The 21,406-nt window shown below is 40.8% G+C and overlaps 1 protein-coding gene across 1 annotated transcript in view; it reads right to left on the bottom strand.

Annotated features, from left to right (window-relative positions):
• Window positions 1–15,622, bottom strand: part of LOC128684411 (monocarboxylate transporter 9) — a 78,527-nt gene extending 62,905 nt beyond the window's left edge. Inside the window, exons 1-3 of the mRNA XM_070089745.1 lie at window positions 15,385–15,622; window positions 5,293–5,449; window positions 926–1,039 (exon numbers count right to left, since the gene is read on the bottom strand). Coding sequence (XP_069945846.1) covers window positions 926–1,039; window positions 5,293–5,449; window positions 15,385–15,570 — 457 coding nt within the window. The 5' untranslated portion in view covers window positions 15,571–15,622. The remainder of the gene's footprint in view (window positions 1–925; window positions 1,040–5,292; window positions 5,450–15,384) is intronic.
• Between the last annotated feature and the right edge of the window lie 5,784 nt (window positions 15,623–21,406).

Below are 21,406 nucleotides of genomic sequence, written 5' to 3' on the forward strand. Positions count from 1 at the left end.
TGGGGGCATTGGATATGGCATGGGTGTTTTGGTTTAGAGTGTTTGGTTGCACTGGGGTTGACCTGGTTGGGGGCTTCTATAGGAAGTTGTGAGGGAGGCTGTATTTGATCTTCTTCCTGGGTCTGGGATCTCCTGTCTGTCTCCTCCATCCCCTCTCTTTCCTCCTTTCGCCTTTGTACCATCTCTCTCAGTATCTGCCTTTCTTCTTGTGTTCTGATGAGTTACTGATGATTGACCTATGTGATGTCATAGTTGTGATTTGTGCATGAATGATGTTGCCCACTTCTCCCTTGCCTCAGGGGAGTCAGGGCAGGTCGCGAGGGCAGGTCGCGAGGGCAGGTCACGAGGGCAGGTCACTAGGGCAGGTCACGAGCTAGCAGACTCAGCATATCTGTCCTCAGTGTTTTTGTTTTTTTCTAGTTTGAGGTACACATTCAGTCAGAGATTCAATTTAAAACACACTCGAACTGACGATACAATGTTATTGCGCCCAAATATTATCTCCACTGGCAATAACAAGTGAAGAGAGCAATTGCAGGTTGTAAGAGGAAGTTGGAACAAAACAGGAAAATCATGATTTTTTTTCCAAATTATATTTTGTAATTATGTACCATGTACTATTACTACTATATAAATGCACTATATATTTCACTTTTTTGGAGATTAAAATACAAATGAAATAACTGGCCTATATTTTTTATATATTAAAATATCCTATTGTAATCTTATGTGTATTTTGACATTTATGTAACGTGTGAATTGCCACATTTCTAGGTATACATATATAGTAACCAAAGGTCTGCTGTGTACACTAGTGCACAGCAGACCTCCTGCTGTGTACTAGTGTACAAAATATTAAATAGTGTAAGACCTCCATAGGTCTTACACTAATTAACTGACATGACATATGTATGTAGGAACTCACCTCCCAGCATGAAGAAAGCATTAACAAGAGAACCCATCCAAGCTGTGTAGGACCGAGATTTGCCAAACTCGGTCAGCATCTGCACAAAGTACATGCCAGTTGTGCTCAATAATCCTGTAGAGACACAACAAAAATATATTAAAGGTAAACTGAGACATATGTGTAACATCTGGTTATCTTTATTGTTGACGTTACGCCATCCAGTGGCTTTATCTATACAGATTCTAGGACATAATTTGAAGACAGTAGAACTATATGCAAAAGATGAGGTAATCAGTCCCTCAGTCCCTTTTTCACCTGACGCCAGTATACAAGCGCCAGCCTTCCTGCCTGTGCTCCAGATTCTTCAAGACTACCAAGGCTGAGGGACTGATTACCTATCTTTTGTATATAGTTCTACTGTCTTTAAATTATGTCCTAGAATCAGCATTGATAAAGCTACTGGATGGCATAACGTCTACAATAAAGATACCCAGATGTTGCACATGTGTCTCAGTTTTCATCTTGTCGGTAATGTATACCATTCTGTACAACTTAATAAAAGTAAGACAAAAGAGATGACACTGCAATAATTAAATTTATAATTTTGTTTAGTGGCACAGATCTATTACTCAAAATTTTTTAATCTTGAATTTCGGGTATGAGACACCAAATATGTATTTTAGTGTAGGGTTAGAGAATCAATTTTTTTCAATACATAGGTCTAGTTGGCTGATGAATGAACAAGGTGAAAGATACAAGATTTTTAAAGACAAAAAATTCTGGTTTCAAGTAGCAAGATATTTTGACCTGAAATACACACAGGCTCTATACCATAAATAAATTCTATAAATAAATAATATTCCTTGCTTGACGGGACCTCTTTAGAAAACCTCTAGTCCAGAAAAACCACAACTTTAACGCCACGTTTGAACATTTCCAGAGACCTGTCATGACATGTGAAATGGATGATATACCTCTAGTCCTTAGTGGAATTATTTATCTCTAGAGAATCGGAAACCTGTAGCTTCTGTCTGGGCTGTGTGAGGAGACAGGATGTGAGTAACTAAGTTCTTAACCTTCTAGATGGTATTTAGCTGCTAAGATATCCTCACTTTTCACTATTGAGGTAAGTGTATGAAAATGATATGACATAGCTAGTGTACTTGTTATGAAAGTCACCTTTGGCGGATGTGCTCACCATAACCTTGATACTCGTAGATTCTGTGTTAAGCTGGCTCTGATTTACAGAGTCAAATGAGCATACCCACGTACAAAGTCCTCTACTGCTATGATCCGTCGACCCAAATGTTGGTTCCATCTGGCTGTTATGATCTTTGTCTTATGTTTTTTGAAAGAAAGGTCAGCTGACATAATTATTCCCAAGTCTTTTACGTGTTCCTTTCGTTCTAATTGGTAATCCTCTTGAGTTTTGTATACAGTGTTCCTTTTGAGTTCTTCGTTCTTCCCATACCTAAGCAGCTGGAGCTTACTCCTGCTTTTGTCTTCCTATAATTTTTCCGTGTCTTCATGTTGATTTTAATGTCATCTGCAAATATACAAAACTGTGACGGGTGTTTTTATCTGTGCTATGAGGATGAGAAACAGCAGAGGTACCAGGAAGGTGCCTTGGGGAACTGAGCTTTATATCTCGCTGATGCTGGATTTTGCTCTGTTTACTACTACTTTTTGTGTTCTCTGTGTTTAGAATCACGAAAATCCATCTGCCTACCTTCCCCGTAATGCTTATAGCCGTCATTTTGTGCGCTAAATTCAGTCTCAGATACATCTGGCTAATTTTTCTGGATCTTATGCTAAGGTAGAGCTCAAAACGCTTCGCTAGATTCATTAAATGTTTCCTAAAGATGTTTAATAAAGGAGCCACATTGATTTTTTTTTGGCCTATCTAGGCAGTGGTTGTCTTCTTCTTGTCAAACTTATGAAAACAACCTCTTCACAACTTTTTTCTTCATTTAAAATTTTTTTTTTCTGAAATAACGTAAATGGGAGTTGACAAACATAATGTTGATTTATAAATATTATATAATTATTTAATCTGACGATACACTGCCAAAACAGTAATTGTTTCTCTTCAACAGTTTTTGATAAATTAGACACATGTGCAACTCTTGGGTATCTTTATTGAGGAAACGTTTCGCCACACAGTGGCTTCATCAGTCCATACGTAGGAGAAACTTGAAGAACAGGAGGAGAATGAGGTAATCAGTCCCTCAACTTTGAGTCGATGTGTTCAGTCCAGTCAATCAAGATTGATGGACTGAACACATCGACTCAAGGTTGAGGGACTGATTACCTCATTCTCTTCCTATTCTTCAAGTTTCTCCTACGTATGGACTGATGAAGCCACTGTGTGGCGAAACGTTTCCTCAATAAAGATACCCAAGAGTTGCACATGTGTCTAATTTATCAACATGTCGGTTCTCTGAACCATTCATCTACAAATCAACAGTTTTTATTGTAAAGGTAAGCCATATAAGCGAGAGAAAGGTAATTTCTGAACGTTTCTTACATACATTAAGTCGAATACATTAACATCTTGTGGTCATGTGAAGAAATCCTCTGAACCTGGGCATCTTGAGACGAAGAAGAACCACTTTCAAGTTGCTTGTGCTATGAGCTTGTGAGATTCACCTAGAACGTATGATGTGTGGCAATATGGCATACCAATTGTAAGCTTCTGAAAATGTAATACTTTCTTTCCTGGTAAATCGCTGTGGATGGGTCCACTGATCGCCACTTTGAGAAGTGCTGGCCTAAATGACACGCACCAGCAGGCACTTACACAAGCCATTTGATGCATAAAACTTTTCTTAGATACATGACACCAACATTGAAGATCTGAAGCCGGCTGGATGAAGTGTTCTCAGGATATGAACGAAGACTTCTGAGAGACGAATGAATCAGAGAAACATACGAGAGAAAAATAAATCAGACAAACATTATAAGATATCCCTTCGGAAATGGCAATTAATCAAGTAAAAAAAATATACAGTCATGCGTCGCTTAACGACGGTTATGCCGTCTGAGAAAATGTGTCGTTAAGGCGATTTCGGATTTCGTCGTTGTGCGAACGTTGGAGTGTACTCACAAAAACCTAGATGGTATAATCTACTACACACCTAGGTTATATGTTTTTTTATCATAGATTTACTTGAACATTCCTCTCTATTAATGAAAACCTTACATTGTTGGGGGTCTGCGTTTTCAAACTTTTTAAAGAGCTTGTTAAGCTCTGCAAAAGCTTCAGCTAAACCCATCACTGTGAATTTTCTTTGGGGTTCTTCTTTTTCCTTCTCCTGCAGGAACCATGAACAAAGCAGCACGAGATTAAATCATATATAAGGGAAACTGATGTTATCAAGAGATGCAGTAAACACGTGATGTATGAGGCTGCTGCCGGCCTAACATCCCATACTGTTTTAGAGTAAATATTTTTTTTTCATAAGCAGAAAGAATACACTCTAGAATAACGATAAAATGCACAGTATAGTAAATACATAAACTAGTAACATTGTTGTCTATTATCGTACTTTGTACTGTACATAATTGTATATGCTGTGCTTTTATACGACTGGCAGCGAAGTAGGTTTGTTTACACCACCGTCGTATATGAGGTCCGTCGTTGACCTGAACGTCGTTATGCGGTGCATGACTAAACACTGAAGAATAGCTATGCAGTTTCTTATGTACGTTAACATTATTTTTTATACCTAAATTTTGATAAGGTGAAGTTAAAAAGGAAAACTAGTTTTGATGCAAAATGAAAAGTTTTAAGAAAACCCTGTATCACTTCTACTGTTCTCCTGGGAAAAGAGGCGAATTTGTCGAAATAAAAAATCTAAGAACTTAGGAAGTTTTACACAAATTAAATTTACATGGTTAAAACTGTTATCCTACTTCAGCCTACTTCAAAACCTAGACATAATTTAAGGTATGTCTATTCCTCTCTCTCTCTCTCTCTCTCTCTCTCTCTCTCTCCAGGATTCTGTAAATGGCTTATTTCCTTATAATTTTTTCCAAGTTGAGTGTTACTGAAATACTGTTTTCAATACACTGTCTGGAGATATGATAATGAAAAAAATACAGTAGAAAAAGCCGGCAGTGTACTGCACAGTGAAGACTCTTGCGTGAGTATAAGCATTAATAAATAATTTAGTAATACTTCTACCAGTGCGGAGCAAAAATACAAAAATATTGATATGGATTTATATTAATTGATGCAAAGGTGATGAAAGATGGGCTAATTCATATGCAAAATTCATGGACTTTTTCCTTTGTTAAGACAATGTAATTATTCATTAATGATTAACGTCATTACCTACCGTGCATTGCATGGTGGGTAATGAGTGTCGTAGCTGATGTCTCACCTGAGTTGAGGGCGAACACGCAAAACATAGCGAAGAGGACGACCCATGCCCATCCCGCATCTATGTCGGGGTGTTGTGAAGTTGTCTTGTACACAGTCTGCTCCACTGTCTGCTGCTGCTGCTGCTGCTGCTGCTGCTGCTGCTGCTGCTGGAGACACTGAAACAACTTAAGAATATCAGTCTCTTGTGTTCAGTATCAACATTACTAAATATATAGTGTCAAGACCCATTAATTGATCTTGTAACTATGAGTAGTATGCATTAAGAGACATCATTATCATTAATGCAATGCTCCTATAAATGATTTAGTTGCATTACACTTAACTGACATTATATTTTCAACAGGCAGGCGCCACTCTCTCTCTCTCTCTCTCTCTCTCTCTCTCTCTTTCTCTCAAACACACACACACACATACAGGTTAGCATGAAAGACAATGAGGTCAACAATATGGGTGAGTGCCCAGCAGAAAAAGAGCCCGGATCAAGTATCCTTCAATCCCAAGAATCCTGCTAGATACACTGATGGGATCATAATTTATCCTTGGACGAGTGACAGGGAACTAGTGTAGGACACTACCACAATATGAACTCTTTCTAACATCTATTGCTGATCACAAGAAATATTGAAGCTTCAACCTGCTCACTCCTATTTAACACGTTCATACAAGCTGTTGAATGCCCAAGCCCTTCGCATTCAAGACCTCCATTTCCCCCCTCCCTTCAACCTTCCCTAGGAGTGTCAGTAGTGTTACTGTGTACTGTGTAGTATTCTTAGATAATCCCAGTTACTATAAAAATAGGCTCCCTTGCTAGCTGTAACGTCACGAGATCCTCACACGTGAGCGGTAAGCTAGAGACAGTCTCCCTCAGTCATCCTTGCTCCACTTGGTAGGCATAAACAAGACAGGCAGTCTCCTGGGCTACCCTACAATACTCTTAATTATACGCCTCCAAGACATTCAACAATCATTCCCCAGTCCTCTGAAGAATACTTTTGTAACTCTTCACCTCCTACTAATCTCCAAACACACAATTCTCTGCATAATACTTACATCACGACATCTATACTGCCATTACCTCCTCCTCACTATAACATTCAAATCCCATATTTTACACTCATACAACAGCGTTTGCACCGCTATACTCCGATACATTTCCATTTTCTTTTGCCTCCATGGATAAGTTCTTTGTCTCCACAGATAACTTCATACACTACCCATCTTTTACCCTTCATCGTGTGAGGTTCACCTTCTCTCTCACTGAACCATCCACCACCAAGTTCACTCCAAATATGTGAACACATGTACTTCCTCCACATTCCATCCCTTCATGCCTATATTTTTTGATACTCTAATTACCTTGTTCTTTTCTGTGTTTACTTTTAATTTCCTTTTGCCTGTCCTCCCAAATTCACTTACCAACCTTTGCAACTTCTCTTCAGAATCTCCCAAAAGAACCGTGTCATGGGCAAATAAACATCACTGACAACTTCCACTCCTTACTAGCTTCACCATCTTGCACTCACACACTTCTCCCCATCACCCTAGCATTTCCTTTGTTTACAACCCCTCCTATAAAAATGTTTAACACCACTGAAAACATCACTCATTCCCGTCTATGGCCTATTTTTACTGGAAAATAATCTCCATCTCTCCTACATAATGACCTTCACCATCCAGATAACTGCCTAATGTAACCTACCAACATGCCTCTTACAAGTCCATAAATGCATAAAAACTCTTACCGTTATCTAAATATTGTTTACCTATGTGCTTCAGTGTAAACATTTTGTCTACGTATCCCCTACCCTTCCTGAAGTCTCCTTGTTACTTTGCAATCCTGCTGTCTCTCTTACCCATAATTATTTAAACTTAAACATTTTCTCTGACATCCCTGTTTAGATTTTTAGCGTGTTAATAGCGATATATTCTACCGTCTTGTATTATAATTGCATCCTGCACGTATTTCTGCGTGGTGCATTGATAAAAAACCGCTTGTGATATCAGAATATAGAGAAGGAAAATTAAACAATTTGAAACTATGCTTGAGGGCCACTGGTGTGCCAGGACTAGGAAAAAACATGGCCTGTAACCAGGCAGCCCAGCCTCTGAGGCATTTATGGCCGAGCGTCACTTGGGGAACATTGCCACTATCCTGACGTGGCGTCGAATCCTGCTGACTGTGATCTTTCTCTGTATATATCTCCACTTGCTTTCGCATGGGGCACTGATATATATATATATATATATATATATATATATATATATATATATATATATATATATATATATATATATATATATATATAATTATTATTTTATTATCACACTGGCCGATTCCCACCAAGGCAGGGTGGCCCGAAAAAGAAAAACTTTCACCATCATTCACTCCATCACTGTCTTGCCAGAAGGGTGCTTTACACTACAGTTTTTAAACTGCAACATTAACACCCCTCCTTCAGAGTGCAGGCACTGTACTTCCGATCTCCAGGACTCAAGTCCGGCCTGCCGGTTTCCCTGAACCCCTTCATAAATGTTACTTTGCTCACACTCCAACAGCACGTCAAATATTAAAATTTCATTTGTCTCCATTCACTCCTATCAAACACGCTTACGCATGCCTGCTGGAAGTCCAAGCCCCTCGCACACAAAACCTCCTTTACCCCCTCCCTCCAACCTTTCCTAGGCTGACCCCTACCCTGCCTTCCTTCCACTACAGACTGATACACTCTTGAAGTCACTCTGTTTCGCTCCATTCTCTCTACATGTCCGAACCACCTCAACAACCCTTCCTCAGCCCTCTGGACAACAGTTTTGGTAATCCCGCACCTCCTCCTAACTTCCAAACTACGAATTCTCTGCATTATATTCTCACCACACATTGCCCTCAGACATGACATCTTCACTGCCTCCAGCTGCAACATTCATCACCCATGCTTCACACCCACATAAGAGCATTGGTAAAACTATACTCTCATACATTCCCCTCTTTGCCTCCAAGGACAAAGTTCTTTGTCTCCACAGACTCCTAAGTGCACCACTCACCCTTTTCCCCTCATCAATTCTATGATTCACCTCATCTTTCATAGACCCATCCGCTGACACATCCACTCCCAAATATCTGAATACATTCACCTCCTCCATACTCTCTCCCTCCAATCTGATATCCAATCTTTCATCACTTAATCTTTTTGTTATCCTCATAACCTTACTCTTTCCTCTATTCACTTTTAATTTTCTTCTTTTGCACACCCTACCAAATTCATCCACCAATCTCTGAAACTTCTCTTCAGAATCTCCCAAGAGCACAGTGTCATCAGCAAAGAGCAACTGTGACAACTCCCACTTTATGTGTGATTCTTTATCTTTTAACTCCACGCCTCTTGCCAAGACCCTCGCATTTACTTCTCTTACAACCCCATCTATAAATATATTAAACAACCACGGTGACATCACACATCCTTGTCTAAGGCCTACTTTTACTGGGAAATAATTTCCCTCTTTCCTACATACTCTAACTTGAGCCTCACTATCCTCGTAAAAACTCTTCACTGCTTTCAGTAACCTACCTCCTACACCATACACCTGCAACATCTGCCACATTGCCCCCCTATCCACCCTGGTATATGCCTTTTCCAAATCCATAAATGCCACAAAGACCTCTTTAGCCTTATCTAAATACTGTTCACTTATCCCCCTATAATTTTTACACTCTCTTTTGTCCCCTTTGCCTTTATACAAAGGAACTATGCATGCTCTCTGCCAATCCCTAGGTACTTTACCCTCTTCCATACATTTATTAAATAATTGCACCAACCACTCCAAAACTATATCCCCACCTGCTTTTAACATTTCTATCTTTATCCCATCAATCCCGGCTGCCTTACCCCCTTTCGTTTTACCTACTGCCTCACGAACTTCCCCCACACTCACAACTGGCTCTTCCTCACTCCTACAAGATGTTATTCCTCCTTGCCCTATACACGAAATCACAGCTTCCCTATCTTCATCAACATTTAACAATTCCTCAAAATATTCCCTCCATCTTCCCAATACCTCTAACTCTCCATTTAATAACTCTCCTCTCCTATTTTTTACTGACAAATCCATTTGTTCTCTAGGCTTCCTTAACTTGTTAATCTCACTCCAAAACTTTTTCTTATTTTCAACAAAATTTGTTGATAACATCTCACCCACTCTCTCATTTGCTCTCTTTTTACATTGCTTCACCACTCTCTTAACCTCTCTCTTTTTCTCCATATACTCTTCCCTCCTTGCATCACTTCTACTTTGTAAAAACTTCTCATATGCTAACTTTTTCTCCCTTACTACTCTCTTTACATCATTCCACCAATCGCTCCTCTTCCCTCCCACACCCACTTTCCTGTAACCACAAACTTCTGCTGAACACTCTAACACTACATTTTTAAACCTACCCCATACCTCTTCGACCCCATTGCCTATGCTCTCATTAGCCCATCTATCCTCCGATAGCTGTTTATATCTTACCCTAACTGCCTCCTCTTTTAGTTTATAAACCTTCACCTCTCTCTTCCCTGATGCTTCTATTCTCCTTGTATCCCATCTACCTTTTACTCTCAGTGTAGCTACAACTAGAAAGTGATCTGATATATCTGTGGTCCCTCTATAAACATGTACATCCTGAAGTCTACTCAACAGTCTTTTATCTACCAATACATAATCCAACAAACTACTGTCATTTCGCCCTACATCATATCTTGTATACTTATTTATCCTCTTTTTCTTAAAATATGTATTACCTATAACTAAACCCCGTTCTATACAAAGTTCAATCAAAGGGCTCCCATTATCATTTACACCTGGCACCCCAAACTTACCAACCACACCCTCTCTAAAAGTTTCTCCTACTTTAGCATTCAGGTCCCCTACCACAATTACTCTCTCACTTGGTTCAAAGGCTCCTATACATTCACTTAACATCTCCCAAAATCTCTCTCTCTCTCCTCTACATTCCTCTCTTCTCCAGGTGCATACACGCTTATTATGACCCACTTTTCACAACCAACCTTTACTTTAATCCACATAATTCTTGAATTTACACATTCATATTCTCTTTTCTCCTTCCATAACTGATCTTTCAATATTACTGCTACCCCTTCCTTTGCTCTAACTCTCTCAGATACTCCAGATTTAATTCCATTTATTTCCCCCCACCGAAACTCCCCTACCCCCTTCAGCTTTGTTTCGCTTAGGGCCATGACATCCAACTTCTTTTCATTCATAACATCAGCAATCATCTGTTTCTTGTCATCCGCACTACATCCACGCATATATATATATATATATATATATATATATATATATATATATATATATATATATATATATATATATATATATATATATATATATATATACATATATATATATCTCGGGGTGACCCAGAAAAGAAAGAAACATTGACAACATCACTCAACACCATCATTCACACACAATCACTGTCTTTGCAGAGGTGCCCCAGATATGACAGTTTAGATGCCCCTCCAAACAGCCAATATCCCAAACCCCTCCTTTAAGGCGCAGGCATCGTACTTCTCACCTCCAGGACTCAAGTCCGGGTAACCAGTTTCCTTGAATCCCTTCACAAAATATTACACTCCTCTCCATTCACTCTCATGTAACATGTTCACAAATGCCTGCTGCATGTCCACGCCTCTTTCACACAAAACCTTCTTTCATCCCTCCCTCAATCCTTTCCTAGGATGACCCCTACCCTCTACAGATATATACAGTCATCCTACTTTGCTCCTTCCTTTCTAAATGACCAAACCACCTCAACAACCTCTGCTCAGCTAACCCCTTTGAATGATACTTTGAGTAACTCCACACCTTCTTCTAATTTCCACACTAGGAATTCTCTGCATAATATTTACACCACACATTGCCCTTAGACAGGACATCTCCACTGCCTCCAACCGCCTCCTCGCTGCAACATTTACCACCCAAGCTTCACATCCATTCAAGAGTGTTGGTAATACTATACTCTCGTACATTCCCTTCTTTGCCTCCATGGATGTTTTTTTGTCTCCACGGATACCTCAACGCACCACTCTCCCTTTTTCCTTCATCAGTTCTATGGTGAACCTCATCGTTTATTACACAGCACTAGTTGGTCTTACACTAGTGCAGTAATATCACAGTTCCGGATACTGAATAAACATAAAACAATTTATCATCTTTGGTCTAGATGTATTCTATAATAATTATCTTTAATAATCTTTAATATAATAACATCTTGGGAGATTCTGAAGAGAAGTTGCAGAGATTGGTGGATGAATTTGGTAGGGTGTGCAAAAGAAGAAAATTAAAGGTGAATACAGGAAAGAGTAAGGTTATGAGGATAACAAAAAGATTAGGTGATGAAAGATTGAATATCAGATTGGAGGGAGAGAGTATGGAGGAGGTGAATGTATTCAGATATTTGGGAGTGGACGTGTCAGCGGATGGGTCTATGAAAGATGAGGTGAATCATAGAATTGATGAGGGAAAAAGAGTGAGTGGTGCACTTAGGAGTCTGTGGAGACAAAGAACTTTGTCCTTGGAGGCAAAGAGGGGAATGTATGAGAGTATAGTTTTACCAACGCTCTTATATGGGTGTGAAGCGTGGGTGATGAATGTTGCAGCGAGGAGAAGGCTGGAGGCAGTGGAGATGTCATGTCTGAGAGCAATGTGTGGTGTGAATATAATGCAGAGAATTCGTAGTTTGGAAGTTAGGAGGAGGTGCGGGATTACCAAAACTGTTGTCCAGAGGGCTGAGGAAGGGTTGTTGAGGTGGTTCGGACATGTAGAGAGAATGGAGCGAAACAGAATGACTTCAAGAGTGTATCAGTCTGTAGTGGAAGGAAGGCGGGGTAGGGGTCGGCCTAGGAAAGGTTGGAGAGAGGGGGTAAAGGAGGTTTTGTGTGCGAGGGGCTTGGACTTCCAGCAGGTATGCATGAGCGTGTTTGATAGGAGTGAATGGAGACAAATGGTTTTTAATACTTGACGTGCTGTTGGAGTGTGAGCAAAGTAGCATTTATGAAGGGGTTCAGGGAAACCGGCAGGCAGGACTTGAGTCCTGGAGATGGGAAGTACAGTGCCTGCACTCTGAAGGAGGGGTGTTAATGTTGCAGTTTAAAAACTGTAGTGTAAAGCGCCCTTCTAGCAAGACAGTTATGGAGTGAATGATGGTGAAAGTTTTTCTTTTTCGGGCCACCCTGCCTTGGTGGGAATCGGCCAGTGTGATAAAAAAAAAAAAAAAAAAAAAAAAAAAAAAAAAATAACATCTGATAAAAACCTATTATCTTTGGTACATATGTTTACATGCAACAATAATAAATTATAATTAACATCTTTGTACAAATATATATGTATATATAATATATATATATATATATATATATATATATATATATATATATATATATATATATATATATATATATATGCAAAACAACCACTCTGAAAGAATAGAGAAATTCCAAGCGCTTTCGTGACTACTCACATTATCAAGGAACTATTAAAGTAAAGCATCCAAGGAAGCTATATAAGGGGTCTGGTCGGCACCTCACTATCAGTGACTACTCACTATCGTGAGTAGTCACGAAAGCGCTTGGAATTTCTCTATTCTTTCAGAGTGGTTGTTTTGCATATTCTGAAATCACCTGTTTACTGTGATCTTATTGCATATATATATATATATATATATATATATATATATATATATATATATATATATATATATATATATATATATATAATATATATATATATATATATATATATATATATATATATATATATATATATATATATATATATATATATAATCACTATGATATGGCCTTGGATGCACTGGAAGAAAATCAGAATGCAGATGTAATATACACAGACTTTGCAAAAGCATTTGACAAATGCGATCATGGCGTAATAGCCCATAAAATACGTGCTAAAGGAATAACTGGGAAAGTGGGGAGATGAATCTTCAACTTCCTAACAAATCGAACACAAAGAGTAGTGGTCAACAGAGTTAAATCGGAGGCTGCCATAGTGAAGAGCTCTGTTCCACAAGGCACAGTAATCGCCCCCATCTTATTCCTCATCCTCATATCAGACATAGACAGAGATATACATCACAGCACCGTATCATCCTCTGCGGATGATACTAGGATCTGCATGAGGCTGTCATCTGCTGAGGACGCGGTTAACCTCCAAGAAGATATAAACAAAGTTTTCCAGTGGGCAACGGTAAACAATATGATATTCAATGAGGACAAATTCCAACTACTCCGTTATGGAAAACTGGAGGAGATAATAACTAGAACAGAGTATACTACTGACTCCGGCCATACAATAGAGCGGAAAAATAATGTAAGGGGCCTGGGAGTAGTAATGTCTGAGGATCTCACTTTCAAGGATCACAACAGTGCCACGATCGCACGTGCAAAGAAAATGATAGGATGGATAATGAGAGCTTTCAAAACGAGAGATGCCAAGCCAGTGATGATCCTTTTCAAATCACTTGTTCTCTCTAGGCTGGAATACTGCTGTACATTAACATCTCCATTCAAAGCAGGTGAAATCGCAGATCTAGAGAGTGTACAGAGATCCTTTACTGCACGTATAAGTTCTGTCAAGCACCTTAACTACTGGGAACGCTTGGAAGCACTTGACTTGTACTCGTTGGAACGCAGGAGGGAGAGATATATCATAATCTACACTTGGAAAATCTTGGAAGGAATGGTCCCAAATCTGCACACAGAAATCACTCCCTACGAAAGTAAAAGACTGGGCAGGCGATGCAAAATGCCCCCAATAAAAAGTAGGGGCGCCATTGGTACACTAAGGGAAAACACCATAAGTGTCCGGGGCCCAAAACTGTTCAACAGCCTCCCATCAAGCATTAGGGGAATTGCCAATAAACCCCTGGCTGCCTTCAAGAGAGAGCTGGACAGATACCTAAAGTCAGTGCAGGATCAGCCGGGCTGTGGCTCGTACGTTGGACTGCGTGCGGCCAGCAGTAACAGCCTAGTTGATCAGGCCCTGATCCATCGGGAGGCCTGGTCATGGACCGGGCCGCGGGGGCGTTGATCCCCGGTATAACCTCCAGGTAACCTCCAGGTAACCTCCAGGTATATATAATAAATTATAATCAACTCCACACAGGGTACAACGTTTCTGACATTACTGTGCCACACTCAGTCGTACAACACTAGTTATACGGAGTTACACTACACTCCTGTCTCTCAGTATTATAACACTTTACCGTGTCTGACACGACACCCTTGTCTGTGTTATGGCGCTCCTTCTCTCCGTGTCACACGACACCCTTTTCTCTGCGTCACACACACCATCTCTACTGTGTCCACACGACACCCTTGTCTCTAACACTCTCGGCTGTGTCACCCGCATAGCGTCTTTCTCTTCAGAGGGCAGCCAAACACTACACTCCCTTAGATCAGCAGGAGGCCAGCAAAGTTTACCAAGGCCCGCAGATCGAAGTCCGCAAAACTGGCCAGTAAAACTACAACCAGAGGCCCACAGGTAACCAAGTCCTGAGGCCCACAATAACTGAAGCCAGCAGACTAAGCGAAGCACTCAGGTAACTGAAGTCCGCAGGAATCCGAGTGACTAGAAAAACTGCAGCCAGGAGGCCCGCAGTGAGTCAGTAGACATCACTTTCAAATGTACTCCGTGAGGTAGTTTGGTGAATACTCTATAAGGCCAGTAGATGGATACCGTAAGGTGGTCTGGTTAATACTCTCTACTGCCAGTAGATGTATACCGTAAGGTGGTCTGGTAAATACTGCTTCTAAGGCCGGCTCAGCAGTCCCCACATTGGGTTTGATGACGTACCCGTGGTACTGCAGGCCGGCAGGTTAACAATCTAACCACTAGTTTGGCAGGAGGCCGCCACATCCTTCATAAACCCATCTGCTGACAAGCCAACTCCCATATACCTGAACACATTCACTTCTTCCATACTCCCACCCTCCAATGTCATATCCAATTTTTCTTTACGCAACTCGTTTGATACCCCCATCACCTTACTCTTATCTATAATTTGACTTACTTTAGATGGGAGGGTGGAGGTAGTTGAGATCTGAGGTGAAATATCTGGTGGTTCGATCACTGTCTCTGGGTCGCTACAATCACTTATGGATCCTTCCTTGTCCTCAACGATGGTGCCCAGAGCCAGCACAGCCTCTCCACACATTGGTGAAGACAAAAGTTCATTATCAAAGGTTAACACTCCCATGGTGTGTGCAAGGTCTTGTGATACACCTGAAGGAAACAAAATTACTCTTTGATGATGCGTTCTTGTCACATTGAGATGTGTCAAGAATTAAGCCAAAAGGGTCAAATTAAAACATGACACATTTCGAACTACATCATAGCCAATGAACCAGTTCATCTCCCAGGTAAATGAGACGTTTGGAGAAGTCTCCCAACACCTGCTGTCCTTTTTCATCCCTGGCAGCAAATTGGTACCTCGATACTAATTTACTGTTGTGTTTGTCATCCCAAGGGGTGATGGTTTATCTTAAGAATAGGCTTGGAAATGAGATGAGCTATGACAACAGATCTTAACCTGTAAATCCAACAGTAAACAAAAGGATCTAGTGTTAATAGGCATCCTTAAAAGGCTTCGTTTAAGTAGTTGACTGATTTTTTTTCTTTTCTTGCTCGAAAGACGAAGGACTCGTCTCTTTGGCTTCAATTCTCAACAGTGGTTCATTCAATTACTGGCACGTGTAGAAGCTCGCAGACACCTACTACAAGTTTCCTGGAATAGATTAAGTAACTTTAAAAGCCTCTTTTGCCTAAAATGCTCTAGATTTTTTTATTTAGGGCCTGAAAAATGCGCTAGCATTATTCTTTGCAAAAAAAAAAAAAAAAAAAAAAAAAAAAAAAAAAAAAAAAAAAGGCACATTATCCATTACTCTCACTCACCAATATATTGGTGATTCTACATCTGCCAAATCCTAATTAATTATCTGTTCCTCAGTGTGTGCACCTGTTTCTTGTTATTGTTTTTCGTATGATTTTACTTAGTAGTTTGTAATCATAGGAGCTTTCTCAGTCCGCATTTAACAGTCAAAACAGTTCTAAAACTCTTGATACTCTAATTCTGGTTTTAATTCTGTATACACTCCGTTGTTGACACCTGTCACAGCAAACACTAACAGTGCCTAGGTCTAAATAGGTCTAAAGAGTTCAACAGTTCAACTAGGCCTAAATAAGTAACCATAATTTCTTTCTCTCAGAATAATGCCTAATAGTTATATTTAATAGTTTAATTACAGAAACAGCATTCATTTCGTCTATTAATAAGCCGAATTTACTATTTTTTAAATCAGTTTTCGAATAATCACTCCAGTCTGATGCAGATATATGGAAGCAGATATACTACATTTTGTCAGATTTTACAGAGTTCACTTAAATGGTCAGCTACTCGTAATGAACAATGTTCAACAATGAACAAAGATATATTTCCCTCTCTCAGATTGAAGCATTGTTTGTCTTTGTGTTATGAATGGTTACCTGGAGGTTATTCCAGGTAACCTCCAGGTAACGTTGTTTCAGTTTTCTTGTTCTTGGCAGTATTTTTGTGTCTTTCATTGTAAATTTAGTTGTGATTGAACATTTGCGGTACTTACAAAAATATTTTGTCATCGTCCTCTATTTTCCTTAACAATTTTTGGTATCTGGACTCACTGAGTCACTGGACTCGGAAATATTGAGTATATTTCTTGGTCGTAAATAGTCAGAGTAAATAAAACAACTATAACAGTAGGGGTAACAGATAACACAAGTGAAGGTCTAAACAAAAGTCAAACTGGTGTGATGGATGTTGCACACTGTGTGTCAGACACAGGTTCACAAACCATACCACGGGTTACATGGAGGTTACCTGGAGGTTATTCCGGGGATCAACGCCCCCGCGGCCCGGTCCATGACCAGGCCTCCCGATGGATCAGGGCCTGATCAACTAGGCTGTTACTGCCGGCCGCACGCAGTCCAACGTACGAACCACAGCCCGGCTGATCCGGCACTGACTTTAGGTATCTGTCCAGCTCTCTCTTGAAGGCAGCCAGGGGTTTATTGGCAATTCCCCTAATGCTTGATGGGAGGCTGTTAAACAGTTTTGGGCCCCGGACACTTATGGTGTTTTCCCTTAGTGTACCAATGGCGCCCCTACTTTTTATTGGGGGCATTTTGCATCGCCTGCCCAGTCTTTTATTTTCGTAGGGAGTGATTTCTGTGTGCAGATTTGGGACAATTCCTTCCAAGATTTTCCAAGTGTAGATTATGATATATCTCTCCCTCCTGCGTTCCAACGAGTACAAGTCAAGTGCTTCCAAGCGTTCCCAGTAGTTAAGGTGCTTGACAGAACTTATACGTGCAGTAAAGGATCTCTGTACATTCTCTAGATCTACGATTTCACCTGCTTTGAATGGAGATGTTAATGTACAGCAGTATTCCAGCCTAGAGAGAACAAGTGATTTGAAAAGGATCATCATGGGCTTGGCATCTCTCATTTTGAAAGTTCTCATTATCCATCCTATCATTTTCTTTGCACGTGCGATCGTGGCACTGTTGTGATCCTTGAAAGTGAGATCCTCAGACATTACTACTCCCAGGTCCCTTACATTAGTTTTCCGCTCTACTGTATGGCCGGAGTCAGTAGTATACTCCGTTCTAGTTATTATCTCCTCCAGTTTTCCATAACGGAGTAGTTGGAATTTGTCCTCATTGAACATCATATTGTTTACCGTTGCCCATTGGAAAACTTTGTTTATATCTTCTTGGAGATTAACCACGTCCTCAGCAGATGACAGCCTCATGCAGATCCTAGTATCATCCGCAAAGGATGATACGGTGCTGTGGTGTATATCTCTGTTTATGTCTGATATGAGGATAAGGAATAAGATGGGGGCGAGTACTGTGCCTTGTGGAACAGAGCTCTTCACTATGGCAGCCTCCGATTTAACTCTGTTGACCACTACTCTTTGTGTTTGATTTGTTAGGAAGTTGAAGATCCATCTCCCCACTTTTCCAGTTATTCCTTTAGCACGTATTTTATGGGCTATTACGCAATGATCGCATTTGTCAAATGCTTTTGCAAAGTCTGTGTACCTGGAGTTTACCTGGAGAGAGTTTCGGGGGTCAACGCCCCCGCGGCCCGGTCTGTGACCAGGCCTCCTGGTGGATCAGCGCCTGATCAACCAGGCTGTTGCTGCTGGCTGCACGCAAACCAACGTACGAGCCACAGCCCGGCTGATCAGGAACTGACTTTAGGTGCTTGTCCAGTGCCAGCTTGAAGACTGCCAGGGGTCTGTTGGTAATCCCCCTTATGTGTGCTGGGAGGCAGTTGAACAGTCTCGGGCCCCTGACACTTATTGTATGGTCTCTTAACGTGCTAGTGACACCCCTGCTTTTCATTGGGGGGATGGTGCATCGTCTGCCAAGTCTTTTGCTTTCGTAGTGAGTGATTTTCGTGTGCAAGTTCGGTACTAGTCCCTCTAGGATTTTCCAGGTGTATATAATCATGTATCTCTCCCTCCTGCGTTCCAGGGAATACAGGTTTAGAAACCTCAAGCGCTCCCAGTAATTGAGGTGTTTTATCTCCGTTATGCGCGCCGTGAAAGTTCTCTGTACATTTTCTAGTTCGGCAATTTCACCTGCCTTGAAAGGTGCTGTTAGAGTGCAGCAATATTCCAGCCTAGATAGAACAAGTGACCTGAAGAGTGTCATCATGGGCTTGGCCTCCCTAGTTTTGAAGGTTCTCATTATCCATCCTGTCATTTTTCTAGCAGATGCAATTGATACAATGTTATGGTCCTTGAAGGTGAGATCCTCCGACATAATCACTCCCAGGTCTTTGACGTTGGTGTTTCGCTCTATTTTGTGGCCAGAATTTGTTTTGTACTCTGATGAAGATTTAATTTCCTCATGTTTACCATATCTGAGTAATTGAAATTTCTCATCGTTGAACTTCATATTGTTTTCTGCAGCCCTCTGAAAGATTTGGTTGATGTCCGCCTGGAGCCTTGCAGTGTCTGCAATGGAAGACACTGTCATGCAGATTCGGGTGTCATCTGCAATGTCGGATATGAGGATGAGGAACAAGATGGGAGCTAGTACTGTGCCTTGTGGAACAGAACTTTTCACCGTAGCTGCCTCGGACTTTACTCTGTTGACGACTACTCTCTGTGTTCTGTTAGTGAGGAAATTATAGATCCATCGACCGACTTTTCCTGTTATTCCTTTAGCGCGCATTTTGTGCGCTATTACGCCATGGTCACACTTGTCGAAGGCTTTTGCAAAGTCTGTATATATTACATCTGCATTCTTTTTGTCTTCTAGTGCATTTAGGACCTTGTCGTAGTGATCCAGTAGTTGAGACAGACAGGAGCGACCTGTTCTAAACCCATGTTGCCCTGGATTGTGTAACTGATGGGTTTCTAGATGGGTGGTGATCTTGCTTCTTAGGACCCTTTCAAAGATTTTTATGATATGGGATGTTAGTGCTATTGGTCTGTATTTTTTTGTTGTTGCTTTACTGCCCCCTTTGTGGAGTGGGGCTATGTCTGTTGTTTTTAGTAACTGAGGGACGACCCCCGTGTCCATGCTCCCTCTCCATAGGATGGAAAAGGCTCGTGATAGGGGCTTCTTGCAGTTCTTGATGAACACAGAGTTCCATGAGTCTGGCCCTGGGGCAGAGTGCATGGGCATGTCATTTATCGCCTGTTCGAAGTCATTTGGCGTCAGGATAACATCGGATAGGCTTGTGTTAATCAAATTTTGTGGCTCTCTCATAAAAAATTCATTTTGATCTTCGACTCTCAGTCTGGTTAGCGGCTTGCTAAAAACTGAGTCATATTGGGACTTGAGTAGCTCACTCATTTCCTTGCTGTCATCTGTGTAGGACCCATCTTGTTTAAGTAGGGGCCCAACACTGGGCGTTGTTCTCGATTTTGATTTGGCATAGGAGAAGAAATACTTTGGGTTTCTTTCGATTTCATTTATAGCTTTTAGTTCTTCCCGCGATTCCTGACTCCTAAAGGATTCTTTTAGCTTAAGTTCGATGCTTGCTATTTCTCTGACCAGTGTCTCCCTGCGCATTTCAGATATATTGACCTCTTTTAGCCGCTCTGTTATTCTTTTCCGTCGCCTGTAAAGGGAGCGCCTGTCTCTTTCTATTTTACATCTACTCCTCCTTTTTCTTAGAGGAATAAGCCTTGTGCATACATCGAGTGCCACCGAGTTAATCTGTTCTAGGCATAAGTTTGGGTCTGTGTTGCTTAGTATATCTTCCCAGCTTATATCGGTTAGGACTTGGTTTACTTGGTCCCACTTTATGTTTTTGTTATTGAAGTTGAATTTGGTGAATGCTCCCTCGTGACTAGTCTCATTTTGTCGGTCTGGGGCTCCACGCATACATGTCTGAACCTCAATTATGTTGTGATCTGAGTATATTGTTTTTGATATGGTGACATTTCTTATCAGATCATCATTGTTAGTGAATATGAGGTCTAGTGTATTCTCCAGTCTAGTTGGCTCTATTATTTGCTGGTTTAAATTGAATTTTGTGCAGAGATTTAAAAGCTCGTGTGAGTGTGAGTTTTCATCAGAGCTGCCTCCTGGTGTTATTACTGCAACAATATTATTTGCTATATTCCTCCATTTTAGGTGCCTTAAGTTGAAATCCCCCAGGAGCAAGATGTTGGGTGCAGGAGCTGGAAGATTTTCCAGACAGTGGTCAATTTTTAACAGCTGTTCCTGGAATTGCTGGGATGTTGCATCCGGAGGCTTGTAGACTACCACAATGACTAGGTTTTGGTTCTCGACCTTTACTGCTAAAACTTCCTCTACGTCATTTGAGGCATTAAGCATTTCTGTGCAAACAAGTGACTCTGCAATGTACAGGCCAACCCCCCCCCCCTTTTGCCTGTTCACTCTGTCACATCTGTATAGGTTGTAACCTGGGATCCATATTTCGTTGTCCAAGTGATCCTTTATGTGGGTCTCAGTGAAAGCCGCGAACATTGCCTTTGCCTCTGCAAGCAGTCCACGGATGAAAGGTATTT

This window comes from Cherax quadricarinatus, chromosome 2 (assembly GCF_038502225.1).
Source record: "Cherax quadricarinatus isolate ZL_2023a chromosome 2, ASM3850222v1, whole genome shotgun sequence".
Lineage (NCBI taxonomy): Eukaryota > Metazoa > Arthropoda > Malacostraca > Decapoda > Parastacidae > Cherax > Cherax quadricarinatus.